Raw genomic sequence first — 13,041 nt, forward strand, 5'->3', positions numbered from 1 at the left:
CTAAAAAAGCTAGTGCCTTATGAGGGTTTAAAAAATTATAAACAACTTTAGATTTTTTTCTCTACCTCATAAAAATGAAATAGACATCTTAAAACAAGTTTCTTTTTCTTGACTATACAAGGAATATATACTGATTATGGGAAATATATAAAGTAAAGCATGAGGAAATAAATAAAAATTACCCAATGCTAGCACCCAGAGATAAGCATTTTGGATATAAATTTTCTGTTCTCATGAAAATCAGACTAAACTTGCAGCAAAACATTTCATAAGTGATATATACTTGTATTTTACAAAAAATATCTTGGATATAGGTGTATTTTGTTTGAATTATGTAAAAAGTTCATATTGAATAAGGGAATGTAGAAAAGGAAAACCATTATTTAGTGCTAGGGTAGTGGGATTACAGCCAAGTTCTCTCTGTTTCTTATTATTTGAAAATTATTTGTGCAATATAATAAAAATCAAGGCAGAAAAAGAATCAGCTCTTCAAAAACTACCTACTGAAGACCTTAAAAGCATTAAAAGCTATATATACAATGTACCTTAAACTCTAAGCATTCTGGCATAAGCAAAAGCATCTTGATTGCTGAAATATATTAAATTACAATAACAGAAACAGCTAATGTTCATCACATGCTTATTGCATGCCAGGTACTACATTAAGCTCTTCATGTGCACAATCTTGTTTAATCCTCATAAAATTCCTGCTCAGTAGGTACTATTATTATCTTCATTTTTCAAGTAAGAAAAGGGAGGCCTGATCAAGTCACAGAATAGGTGCAGTCAGGCTTTGAACTGGACTATCCACCTCTAAAGACCCTTTGACCTTCCTCCACCTCCAGAGAACTGCCTGTTCAAAATTTATCTTCTCTTGAAAGTCAGCCAGATTATGTACCATGAAACTGGAAGCAAAATTTTAAATGATGCTAATATTTAACCACATAAGAAAAACCAAACAGAGCCAGCCCTGATAGCCTCACGGTTAAAGTTCGGCATGTTCCACTTTAGGGGCCAGGTTTGGTTCCCAGACATGGAACCACACCACTTGTCTATCAGTAGCCATGCTGTGGCAGTGGCTCACATAGAAGAACCGGAAGAACTTACAGCTGTACATCATAACTATGTACTGAGGCTTGCGGGGATAAAAGGAAGAAAAAGAGGAAGATTGGCAACAGATGTTGGCTTAGGGCAAATCTTCCTCTGCAAAAAAAGAAAAAAGAAAAACCAAACAATGAGAAGGAAACAGAGGCAAAGATCAAAAACGCTGGGAAAGAGACAGGAACAAAAGTCACTAAAATAGACTGTCAAAAAATTTGTATGCCCTACTAGATTGAAACTGAGAACACAGATGACCCTTTATGTAATTGCTCAAAGTTCTTGACTCCATGAAAGAAAAATTTCATTATCAAATACAACATCAAGGTCTTTACGAAGCCATATGTCAATAGTTGATTAATAGTTACTCATTTTAAAACCTTAACTCTCAACTCATAAAACCTGAGTCATATTAAAGTTCCCCAAATTAATGTTATTTTTAATAATTAAACTATAATTTAGAATGAGAAACATTAACAGCTTAAATTTAAAATGTTTTAAAATTTCTGCTTTGTTTCAGATAGCCTTAAAGCTAAAAAAAAAAAAATTGGTGGCTTCTAACTGAAGCATAGTATATAATAATTCTAATGAAAGCACAGACTATCATAGTAATAGGAAGGCCTTGTTCTGCTTTCTTTTTCCTTCTCTCTCTCCTACTCACTACTCTACCTTGCCTTCATCTTACTGCTTCTCTCAGTCTCCCACCCTCAGATCTTCGTCTCTGCTTTTGAAAGAGAAAATATTATGTTGGGTATAAAAACAAGCTTCTAGCATATTCAAGGTTTTCTCCCCAAATAAAAAAAATGCTGAAGTTTAAAGATTGTTTAGCTCTCTCAATACTTCATAATGACAATCTGTGAAAAGCACAAGATCAAATTGTACTTATGCTTACGTTTTGACATTTACATTTTATTAGTATTGTTTTCAAGTGTGTCCTCCTCTAAGTGATCTTTCCACTGCTTCTTTAAAAAAAAAAAATTACAATGTTCTAAAATCCCTCCGAAAACTCCCACTAAAATAGGCTACTAATGATAACAACTTCCTCAAGGTCCTATAGGATTGTGACACTGGCATTAACTTCAGACACAATCATAGTCTAAGAAGTCCTATATTAAATGCAGATCAAAATGAATACAGTTATCACTTACCAATAACTTACATACCACAAATATTTTGAAAAACAACTAATTATCCATCAAAACATAACTTATAAAATTAAATTTGGAAACAAAATAACCTGCCTCCTTATATATTATTATTTACTAGAATTGCAACTAATGTGAAAAGCAATTAAATTGAAATGTATTATGTTCCAAAAGTACTACATCAATTTCCTAACATTATTAGAATAATCCCGAAGCATTAACAGTACACCATCATCTAGAATATTATTAACCAAAGTAATTAATACAAAAACTTCATAGCACCAAATTATACTCACTCTGAGCGGAGCCGGGCTTCCATACCATCTGGTAGAAAAAGTTTTATTGTGGAAACAATACACCCATGGGTAACTGGTTAAAACAAACAAATAAGATAGATAAAATAATTGTTTAAAAATATAAACCTTTGATATAAGCAGTACACTCTGTGACACTGATCTTATAAGGATCTTTTTGAATACCATGTCTTCTTGGACAAGGGAAACAAAAGAAAAAATAAACAGGTGAGACTTCATCAGACTAAAGAGCTTCTGCAAGGCAAAGGAAACCAGGATCAAAACAAAAAGACAATCGACCAACTGGGAGAAAATATTCGCAAATCATATATCCGACAAGGGGTTAATCTTCATAATATATAAAGAACTCACACAACTGAACAACAAAAAACAAACAACTTGATCAAAAAACAGACAGAGTATGGGGCTGGCCCAGTGGCACAGCGGTTAAGTTCACACACTCCACTTCGATGGCCTAGGGTTAACCAGTTTGGATCCTGGGTGCAGACCAACACACCACTTGTCAACCCATGCTGTGGTAGGCATCCCACATATAAAGCAAAGGAAGATGGGCAAGGATGTTAGCTCAGGGCCAGTCTTCCTCAGCAAAAAAAGAGAATTGGTGGCAGATGTTAGCTCAGGGCAAATCTTCCTCAAAAAAGAAAGGGCAAAGAATATGAACAGAAATTTCTGCAAAGAATATACACACATGGCCAATAGGCACATGAAAATATGTTCAACATCACCAATCATTAGAGAAATGCATATCAAAACCATACTAAGATATCACCTTACACTGGTTAAAATGGCTATAATCACCAAGACAAAAAATAACAAATGTTGGAGAGGACATGGAGAAAAGGGAACCCTCATACAATTTATGAGGTATGAACACTCGTACCTCATACACTGCTGGTGGGAATGCAAACTGGTGTAGCCACTATGGAAAACAGTATGGAGATTTCTCAAAAAAACTAAAAATAGAAATACCATATGACACAGCTATCCCACTACTGGGTATCTATCCAAACAACTTGAAATCAACAATTCAAAGTGACTTAAGCACCTCTATGTTCATTGCAGCATTATTCAGTTATTATACAATGGAATACTATTCAGTCATAAAAAAAGACAAAATCATCCCATTCGCAATGACATGGATGGACCTGGAGGGTATTATGCAAAATAAGCCAAACAGAGATAGACAAACACCATATGATTTCACTCATATGTGGAAGATAAACAAACACACGGAAAAAGAGGTTCAGTGGTTACTAGGGAGAAGGGGCATGGGGGGTATGCACAAAGGGTGAAGGGGAGCACTTATATGGTGATGGCCAAACAATAACGTACAACTGAAATTTCACAATGTTGTAAACTATTATGAACTCAATAAAAAAAATTCAAAAAGAAAAAAAATTCATTTATGTTTTCTAAGAATGTTAGCTCCAAAAGTAATCTTGGAAATCATGTGTTTCAATTTCCTTATTTTCTAAAAGGAGAAACTAAGACCTGGAAAGGGGGAGAGATTTTGCTGAGGCCACCACTGAACTGACATGACCAGAAGCCAATGTTTTGCTCCACAGAGATTGTTTTCATTAGGTCTCTGAAGCCAAGATGACTGATGTTTGCATTTCCCGTATCACCAAAATGCCTAGTCTTAAAGTACACAAAATCTTATCGGAATTAACTTCCTCTTTTTTGGTTGTTTTATTTTCTTTTACAATTTTGTGACTACAAAAAGCTGAAAACAGAGGTGGGAAATAAAATATAACTTTCAAAAAGAATATAAACCTTTGTACCTCTCATATCTAAACATGTATTTCATTCCTATATGTAATAACTTGTGGAAAAGAAAATAAATCTGGTAGTTTAACGACAACATTCATTTCCCTGGAGAAACTCATCCCTATCCATAATGAATCGCAATTGCAAGGCAGAATTACAGACAGAATTGTTTCAAGTGTCCTAACCTCCAATGCTTTAATAACAGTCAATAAAAGGTCAGCTGAATATATGGGAAAAAAATTGAGGAAGGAAATGCACTTTCTCCCCTATCTGCCAGCATCAAGCCTAACTCCAACTATTCCCCAGTTTAAAACTTAGCCCTTATTCCTGATTCTCCAACCTACAACTCCTAATGGCACCTCACAAAACTCTGAAGTTCTGCATAATACAGCTTGGAATATGCCATTCAATTTCCTATTTTATGGGTGTCCAAGACCTTGGACAAGTGAAACTGCTTCTACAACTCTCTGCTATTAGCATCAGAGCTGTTTGCTAGAACTCAAGTCTGAGGTTTCCAGTGTGGTATCTAAAATTTTGGTTTTGTTTTCTTGGTGGTTGTTTCTTCCTCCACTCCCAAACATCTTTACATAATGTCACAGCAGTCACTCTGTAGGCAACTTCTTACTGTTGCTTCTTACTTCCTCCTTTTCCTTCTAAAGATTTCAGGAGACAACACCCTCCCCCCCCCCCACCCCGAAAGCAGCACTTGTATAGAGCTTCTCTTTATGTGCAGATTTTATAGAAAAAGAATATTTTTGCTGGTTTAAAGGTTGATAGTTTTTCAATTTCTCTATTCTTCAGATATTATGTCTTTCAGGGTTTAAAGAGTTCATTTATTTAGTTTATCAAACTCTAATTAAAAGCTAATGCAGAGTGAGGAAAATATACTATACCATGACTAGAGGAACGGTGGGTATGTGACTGTATACATTTGTCAAAACTCACTGAATTGTAAACGTGAAATTGGTGTTGTAAATAAATTATATCTCAAATAAAACTGATTTTTAAGAATAGAGCTAATGCATTTATATGAGGGTAACATTAAGTGATCAGGACCATGAATCATCAAGATGACATTTTAAACATGAAGTAATAATTACTCTCATTTGGAAATGCACATTAAACTTAAGAAAGTTAGCATAGTTTATTCAATATTAATTTTCACTAATTAATTTCTTATATGAAAAGTGCTAGTAGATCAAGAACCATCTATGGGTCAGTCTTCTAAACTCTCTGCCTAACATAGCAGGTGCGGCCATGAACCACTGGGCTCCTTCCTTCCTTTCGGGCCTTATCCTCCATCCTGCTACCACAAATACCCTATACAAAACCAAGCTACCTGCATCTCCAAATACCTTACTTTACACAACCCCAGGCCTTTTACACAAGCTGTCCTCTCTGTCAGTGATATCCTTTATTCCCTTGCCTGCAGGACCAAATGCTTATCCTCCAGGCTCAGATTTTGTTCTTCCTTCACCAAAGCTCAGTATATGAGTTAGGTGTCCCCAGAGCCTCCTATCTCTACATCTTATAACACTAAGCACAAAGCATTGTGAATATTTATCATTTACACAACCGTTGTCTCACCAGTTAGATTCAACTCTTTGAGGGCAGCAAGGATTGGCTGCTTCTCACTTTTTAAACACTAGTACTTAGAGTTATCTAGTATAAAGTAGAAATTTAATAAATGCTTATTGAATGTGTCAAAGAACATGTCTGGTTAATACTTTACGGCCTCCCTTACTCGGGGGTAAAGATGTCTCTTACTTTGAGGACAGTAGGGTTTATCTCTACTTGCCAAGAACCACCTAACTTCCTCCTTTCCCTGGCAGAAGACAGGGAAGGACAGATTTATCCCAACTCTATGGTTCCCCCAGAGAGTTACTATAAACAGGTTACAATCAATACAGGAGCACAATACAAGAAGATCCAGCAATACTGACACAACCAATAGATTTAAATTGATAATAAAGTTGTTTTTTTAAAAAAAATAAGTGCAGCGAGTAACAGAAATAAAACTGCAGTGCCAGAGCTGACAACCTGTGATACATTACATCAGGATTTCTGTTGCTCAGATGTATCACCCCAAAGCCCGGAAAGTAGACTGATGCACAAATCTGTGAGATGAACCAAGGGCTAATACTGACTGGGCAATACAAGGTTGCAGTACTACTGAAGGCAGTAAAGACTGCGCGTTGACAAAGCTGACTATCTAGTCTAGCCAACTCTGCCTTTGAAAGGGGTCCTGTGACAACTAGATAATAGATGCATAGAAATGTTCTCTCTTTAATTTGCAATAGGTAAGTATTTAAAGCAACCTGATAAAAATGTTTTGTTCTAATATTTATATTAATCAACTCTACATAGCAGCATTTCCCAAAGTGGAGTGCTAGTAGGTATTAACAAAAGAGGATTTTGAGTCAGAAGAGCTTGGAAAATACTTGGTTAAAAGAATTTTTACTTTTTTAAACCACAAGCTTTCTCAGAGCTTAATGGGCTTTTCATCCACTATAACGCTCTAAAAGATGCATTTTCCAAACATATTTGAGGACTGAGCATTCCTGTCCTCCTTTTTAGGAGCACTTACACAGGAACTGGTATTATGGTATTAAATGCATGGTATATATGGTATTATGAAGAAAGACCTCAGAAAATATTGCTCTAAAATATTCTATGAAGTACTTTTAAAATAAATTTTGCTCTCAAAAATTCACCCAGAAATATTACTATTACGGTATTTCCAAGATTCAAAGACAAAATTGATTGTAAAACACACAATTTAGAAGTTTCTTGGGCGGGGTAAGGAGGCCACAGAAACACTGCCAAATTAAATATACACACGCATTGTAAGCTAGATGTAAATTTCATAAATGTTAAAACATGAAAAACAAGTGCGTCTGAATCGAGGAAACAAGGCGTTTGTGGAAAAAAGTCTGAAATTACCTGCTGTAGTTAAGACTTTATTAAAAATCAGAATTAAGACTACACAAGCTGACTGCCATTTGTGTGGTTTTTTCCTCTATGATCTTATACAGATTATTTAGCTTTTGAATTAACATATTTACTTTATGGTTTGCAGTCAGATTTTTCTATTACCTCTTCACAAAAACATCACATAAAGAACCTGTGTTCACTTTGATTAGTTTAAAAACTGTTTAGGCCCTGGGCTGGGAGACTGAAACTTCTGGGGTATGTTGTAGTTTGGTTCTATCTCTGTTCCTACCTCAAGCAGGAAGGTCAATACTAGTCTATACTTGAGTAGTTTGAAGGATCTCTTGAAACGACTGGCAGTAATAGGAAGTACAATGAGTAAGACCATAAAAGCCCAAGAAACAACCAAAACCTAATATTTGGTTTAAAAAACCAAAACCTAAATGAGAAGTGTTAACATTTCCAGACTGGGGAATTCTCTGCTTAACTGCCTTTTGATTGCAATCTAAAATAAAAGAGTTACCAAACATCCATTCTTGAATTTTTTGCTTCATAAAGCTTCTGATTCAAAGACCTTTTTCTTTTAAGTTAGAAAAGAGGCAGGGAAAATTAGCTGAATAGACAATTACTCTTTTAATTCTAAAAAAAATTTTTTAATTGATATTCTTTCATACTGTCTTCATTTGTGACCTGGAGTTCAGTTATAAAAAACTTTCCCTCTTCAACTATTTGTTGATCTCAGGTATGATTCCTACAGGAAAGGTAGCATAAAAGCTTTACTCTTTCTCTTTATCTACTTGTTTTCAGAATAATAAATGGGTTTCCTAAGTTCTTCCACAGGTGATCAAATTTTTTTCTTTTTAGTATCATTTTAAGTTCACGGATTTAAACATATTTGATATATTTCAATCTTCTGCTGTTGTTATTATTTGATGCTCAAACTGCCCCCATCTTTGATCAGTTGGAACTCCACATTAATTCCTGAGTCCTTGTGACAGAACCCCAGCAGTCTTAGACTGCTTCATTGCTTTCTGGGATATGACAAAATCTTCTAGGCTCAATTTGTACATTTCCTCTCCTAGACTCAGAGGCTGCTATTTCTCCCAGGAATCTTGTTTCTACCTATCTATTTGGTGGGAGGAATCCTTTCCGTAGGTATATGAATTCATTTGCTACTTTATTTCTCTAGCATACTATTGAGTGATACTGCTCCTTGGCTTATTTTTCGATTCACCCATGAGGAGTGGTGGTTCTTTGGCTTTACCTGTTTATTCAATATTCACTGAGAACCTGGTGGCTACAAAGTAGTATGCTGGGAATGATGGGGAAAACCAACATTATGATGACTAGGTCTTTGTCCTTGAGGAGATTTCAATTTAGTTTGTAGAGAGAACAAATTAGAAATATCTAACGTAACAACAAATAGAGAAAAAAATTCACAAATGCTACAAAAGGTACAAAACACTACGGGAATCTGGAATGGACAAGAGCAGGGGAAGGATTTATGCAAAGGGGGGAAAAAAGAATAGGATTTCAAAAGCTGGAAATGGAAGGACAGGCAAAGAGAATGGCATGAGCAAAGAAACAGAAAAAGAGAAGGATGTGAGAGAGTGCGCAACTAAGGAGGGCAGCTGGAGGAGACTGGAGAGTGGTGGTAAAGAATACCTTTCAAGGCCCTATAGGTGCCAGGTCCCATACTAAGCACACTATACATATTGCCTACTTATGACAAACCATGTAGTTATTTTTATGTCCTATTTTATAGATGAGGCAAGTAAGGTCAAAGAGGCTAAAGTAACTTGCTAAAGGTCATACCTTTGGTAAGTGGCAGTGCTAGGATTCAAAAAAATCTTTTCTATATACCATCTAACCTCTAAATAATCTAGTTAAACAGCTTAGCATATATTAAGGGAATTAATGGGAAACAAAATCAAAAGGTTGAACTGAGTCCACATTTTTGAGGACCTCAAGTGTACAATTAAGCATTTCAGACTTCATTCTGCAGTATGGCACAGCCACTTAAGGCTTCTAAAAGCAGGAGAATGACATAAATAAAACTGAAACAGAAGAATATTCTGGAAGCAATGAATTGGCAGAGTATGATGGCCAGAGTAGGGTGCTACAGTAGCACCCTACTACTGTAGCACCCTAGGTTGGCAAGAAGAAAAACAAGTAGTAGCAGGGAAAAGAGGCAAACGGTCTAGATGACACAACTGCTAGAGATAAGGAAGAGACAGGATTCAGAAAAACACCAAGATTCTAGCTAGAGTGTTTGGGAGAATGATGGAGCAATAAAAGAAATTGGGAAGTCAGTAGAATGTTCTAATTTGAAGGCGAAATTAAGCTTTATACAGAGTAATCATAGGGCAACAGTAGGATATTCAAAAGGAACCAACTAACAAGCATCTGGAAATACAGGTAAAGAGCCAGCAAGAATGGATTCACAGCAGACAAGGTGAGAAGGGAAACTTGGGACTTGAGGATAAGGGAAAGCAAATAAAACAGCTGCTGCCAGGAACTTAACTGAGTAGGGTTCTTAAACCTAGCTGTCCAAAAGAACAACCCGAGGCTTTTTAAAAATAGGCATGTCCAGTCTCCACACCTAGCAATTCTCCTTCTTAGGGCTGAACGATACGATCCAGGCATCTATAGTTTTACAAAGCTCTGCAGGTAACTCTGGTGCACATCCTGGGTTGACAATCCATGTTTTTAATGAAGAAAAGAGATTGCAGGGCTGCCCCACGGCCAAGTGGTTAGGTTCACGTACTCCACTTCAGTGGCCAAGGGTTTCACTGGTTTGGATCCTGGGCACAGACATGGCACCACTCATCAGGCCATGCTGAGGCAGAATCCCACATAGCACAACCAGAAGGACCTACAACTAGAATATACAACTATGTACTCGGGGCCTTTGGGGAGAAGAAGAAGAAAGAAAAAAAAAAGAAAGAAGACTGGCAACAGATGCTGGCTCAGGTGCCAATCTTTAAAAAAAAATTTAAAAAGAACATTGCCATGCCATCTGAAAAATTCTCTCAGTCAACCTAGCAAATTTGGCGTAGTCTGCGCTGAATCAGCTTTGTGATTTTCCCTAACAGCTAGAAAGTGGAAGTGTGTAAAGCTATGGTGAAAGTAACCAAGAGCAAGGAATGAGTGAGGACAGCACAGCCAAAAGTCAAGTAGTCGTCTAGGAATCGGCGAGAGTACCTTTGAAATGGCCAGTGATGGGTTCCAAAGGACAGACAGGTAAAGGAGCCTGGGGTTGAAGCTACTGAGAAAGAGGAGCAAACTTAACGGCAAAAAAAGATAGTACAAATGATTGCCAAGGGTTTTAGTAATAACAATAGTACCTGGCCCTGAGATGAGCACTTTATATACACGCTTTCAAAGTTCATGTTGAACATTGTGCTACAATGTAAACACTGAAGATTGTAGCACAAACCTTGAGGTAGGCAGTAGTATCATGCGTCCTATTTTACAAGATGAGGCAATTAAAGATTAGACAGGTTAACGAGAGGTCACTGAGTCACAGCAGAATAAAAAGGGTAGCGGGAAAAAGAAGGTTGCCAATTTCCAATCCTCATATTAAGGTTCCAGATTAGGAGGCAGGTTGTCAAAATCTTAGTTGAGATAAGTTGGTAGAAAGAACTTTTATAAAATGGTGGATGAAGATTCATGCGACATCTCAAAATTTATTCAACCAACATGTGCCATGTTAAGTGTGGAGATTCTACCACGAAGACAGAAACATTGCCTGCTCTTGCACAGCTTACAGTTTAGTGAGGGAGGCAAACACATAAAAGGGAGTACAGTGTGCAAGAGGGACATGGTAGGGCACCTCATCTGGCCTAGAAAGGTTTCTAGGTGAAGGAAAAAGCATGTGAAAGAGCTTGAAAGCCAGAAAAGGCAAGGTCTATTGTGGGGAGTAAAAGTAACTCAGCACAGTTTGAGCATAAAGCAAAAGGAAGATCCCATTGATCTTGCTCATAATAGGTCCTCTGTTCATAGGGGCTTAACCTAGGAAGAGATATTGGGGAAGTGGACCTGGGCTGATGAGCTGATTGGAGTTATATGCAAAGATTATAGAACTAACTTGCCCCAAGCTTTGCAACAGAGGGTTACTGTAGTGTTGTGTGACCCAGGAAATTCATGCCCTGTCTGAGCAGTTTGTGGGTTCGGGAAGAGAGGAGTGGGCAACAGTTGGGTTGCTAAGGCCTTTGTTGCAGGAGGATCTGATAGACTGTCTTTCTCTCTTCCTCCCTTCCTTTTTTTTTTTTTTTTTTAATCTATTAGAATGTCACTTTGTTTACAGTGATATTTTGTATCTCTACAGCAGGTTATTTGTACAGTGCTGACCAGTGAGTTTTCTCCCCGGAGCCGTACTATGTGGAAAGCCAAACATCAAAATCAGTTTGTTTTTGGAGAGCTTGGATTGGAAGAGACACTAATATGAACTGATATGTTCAATAACATCAAGCTCATATCACCTTTTTAACAAAATCCCGATTTTATACACACACATATACATGAAAATCTTTATATGTTATATATATTTTTTTGGAATTTCCTTTTACACATACCTGATTTTGCATAAATACATAAATGTTATACATACTGGCGTGTTTCTACTGCAGTTTCATTAGCCCTGCCCTTTTTAATTTGGCTCCCTTTTCTCCTTTACTCTTCCCTTCTACCCACACTCCAGGATGACTCACCTTCATGACCGAGAATGCATTCTTTCACTTTTTTCCCTCATGTTCATATAATCCTATACAAACACATACATATATATACATTTATAGGAACTGGTGAGACTTTTTACAAATTATGAAATTATTAAAAGTAATTCTTTCTTTACTCAACAATATATCTCATAGAAATCCCTGTAATTCATATAATCCTAATTTATTCTTTTTAATAGCTGCATATTGGGAAATTTTTAAATTATGCTTCCACTGTTTTTTGTACTATACAAACTGATACAAAAAAAAAATCCTTTCATAGATCCTCACAAACTATATTTATCATTCCAAGTGTCTAACTTTATATCTTTACTATAAATGTATTCAAAAGCACTGTATAGCATTGTTTGCGTGAATTCATGCTTTATGTAAATAGTATTATATCACACACATCCTTCTGCAATTTTCTTAAGATACTGTTTGAGCTTTATCCTTATTGATACATGCAAATTTAGTTGAGACATTTTTATATCTGTAAAGTATTTTTGCTATTTTTATTCTATTTTAATTAGAATTTTTATTTTAGTTTTTCTTTTCATTCTATTTACCTAGAATTCTTATTGGGAATAACTCCTGAACTTGATCAAACGTCTTTGCAATATCTATTGGTTATACAGTTAAATGTTTTTCAGTTTTAGTTTATTGATAGAGTTCTCCAATATTGAATGATCTTTGCACTCCTAGAATAAATTCTACTCTGTTATTTTAGCTTCATTTCTGAATTTAATTTACTAACATCTTAGAATTTCTCATCTATTGTCACAGTAAAACTAGTTACAGTTTTCTTTTTTGTATTCTATCTTTATCAGAATTTGGCATTAATGATAGGCTGCTGACTTCTTTAAAGGATTCTGAGAGCTTTCCACCTTTATATATGTTTGGATTATTTAAATAACATTGGATTTATCTGTTTTCTAAAATAAGATCAAATCAGCTATGAATGCTTCTGTTTCTGGTCAATCTTTAATAACTTTTTAGTCTCTTTTAAGGAAATCGATTTACTCAAGTTTTCCATATCTTGTGATAACTTTGCTAGGAAAACATCAA

General features: G+C 36.0%; 1 protein-coding gene across 46 annotated transcripts in view; it reads right to left on the reverse strand.

Moving 5' to 3' along the window:
• The window catches only part of SLMAP (sarcolemma associated protein), a 158,682-nt gene that overhangs the window by 73,167 nt on the left and 72,474 nt on the right, over window positions 1–13,041 (reverse strand). For all 46 annotated transcript variants that reach the window (XM_070574857.1, XM_070574858.1, XM_070574842.1 and 43 more), the window contains one exon: window positions 2,540–2,612. In XM_070574857.1, the coding sequence (XP_070430958.1) occupies window positions 2,540–2,612 (73 nt within the window). The remainder of the gene's footprint in view (window positions 1–2,539; window positions 2,613–13,041) is intronic.

This window comes from Equus przewalskii, chromosome 15, assembly GCF_037783145.1.
Source record: "Equus przewalskii isolate Varuska chromosome 15, EquPr2, whole genome shotgun sequence".
Taxonomy (NCBI): domain Eukaryota; kingdom Metazoa; phylum Chordata; class Mammalia; order Perissodactyla; family Equidae; genus Equus; species Equus przewalskii.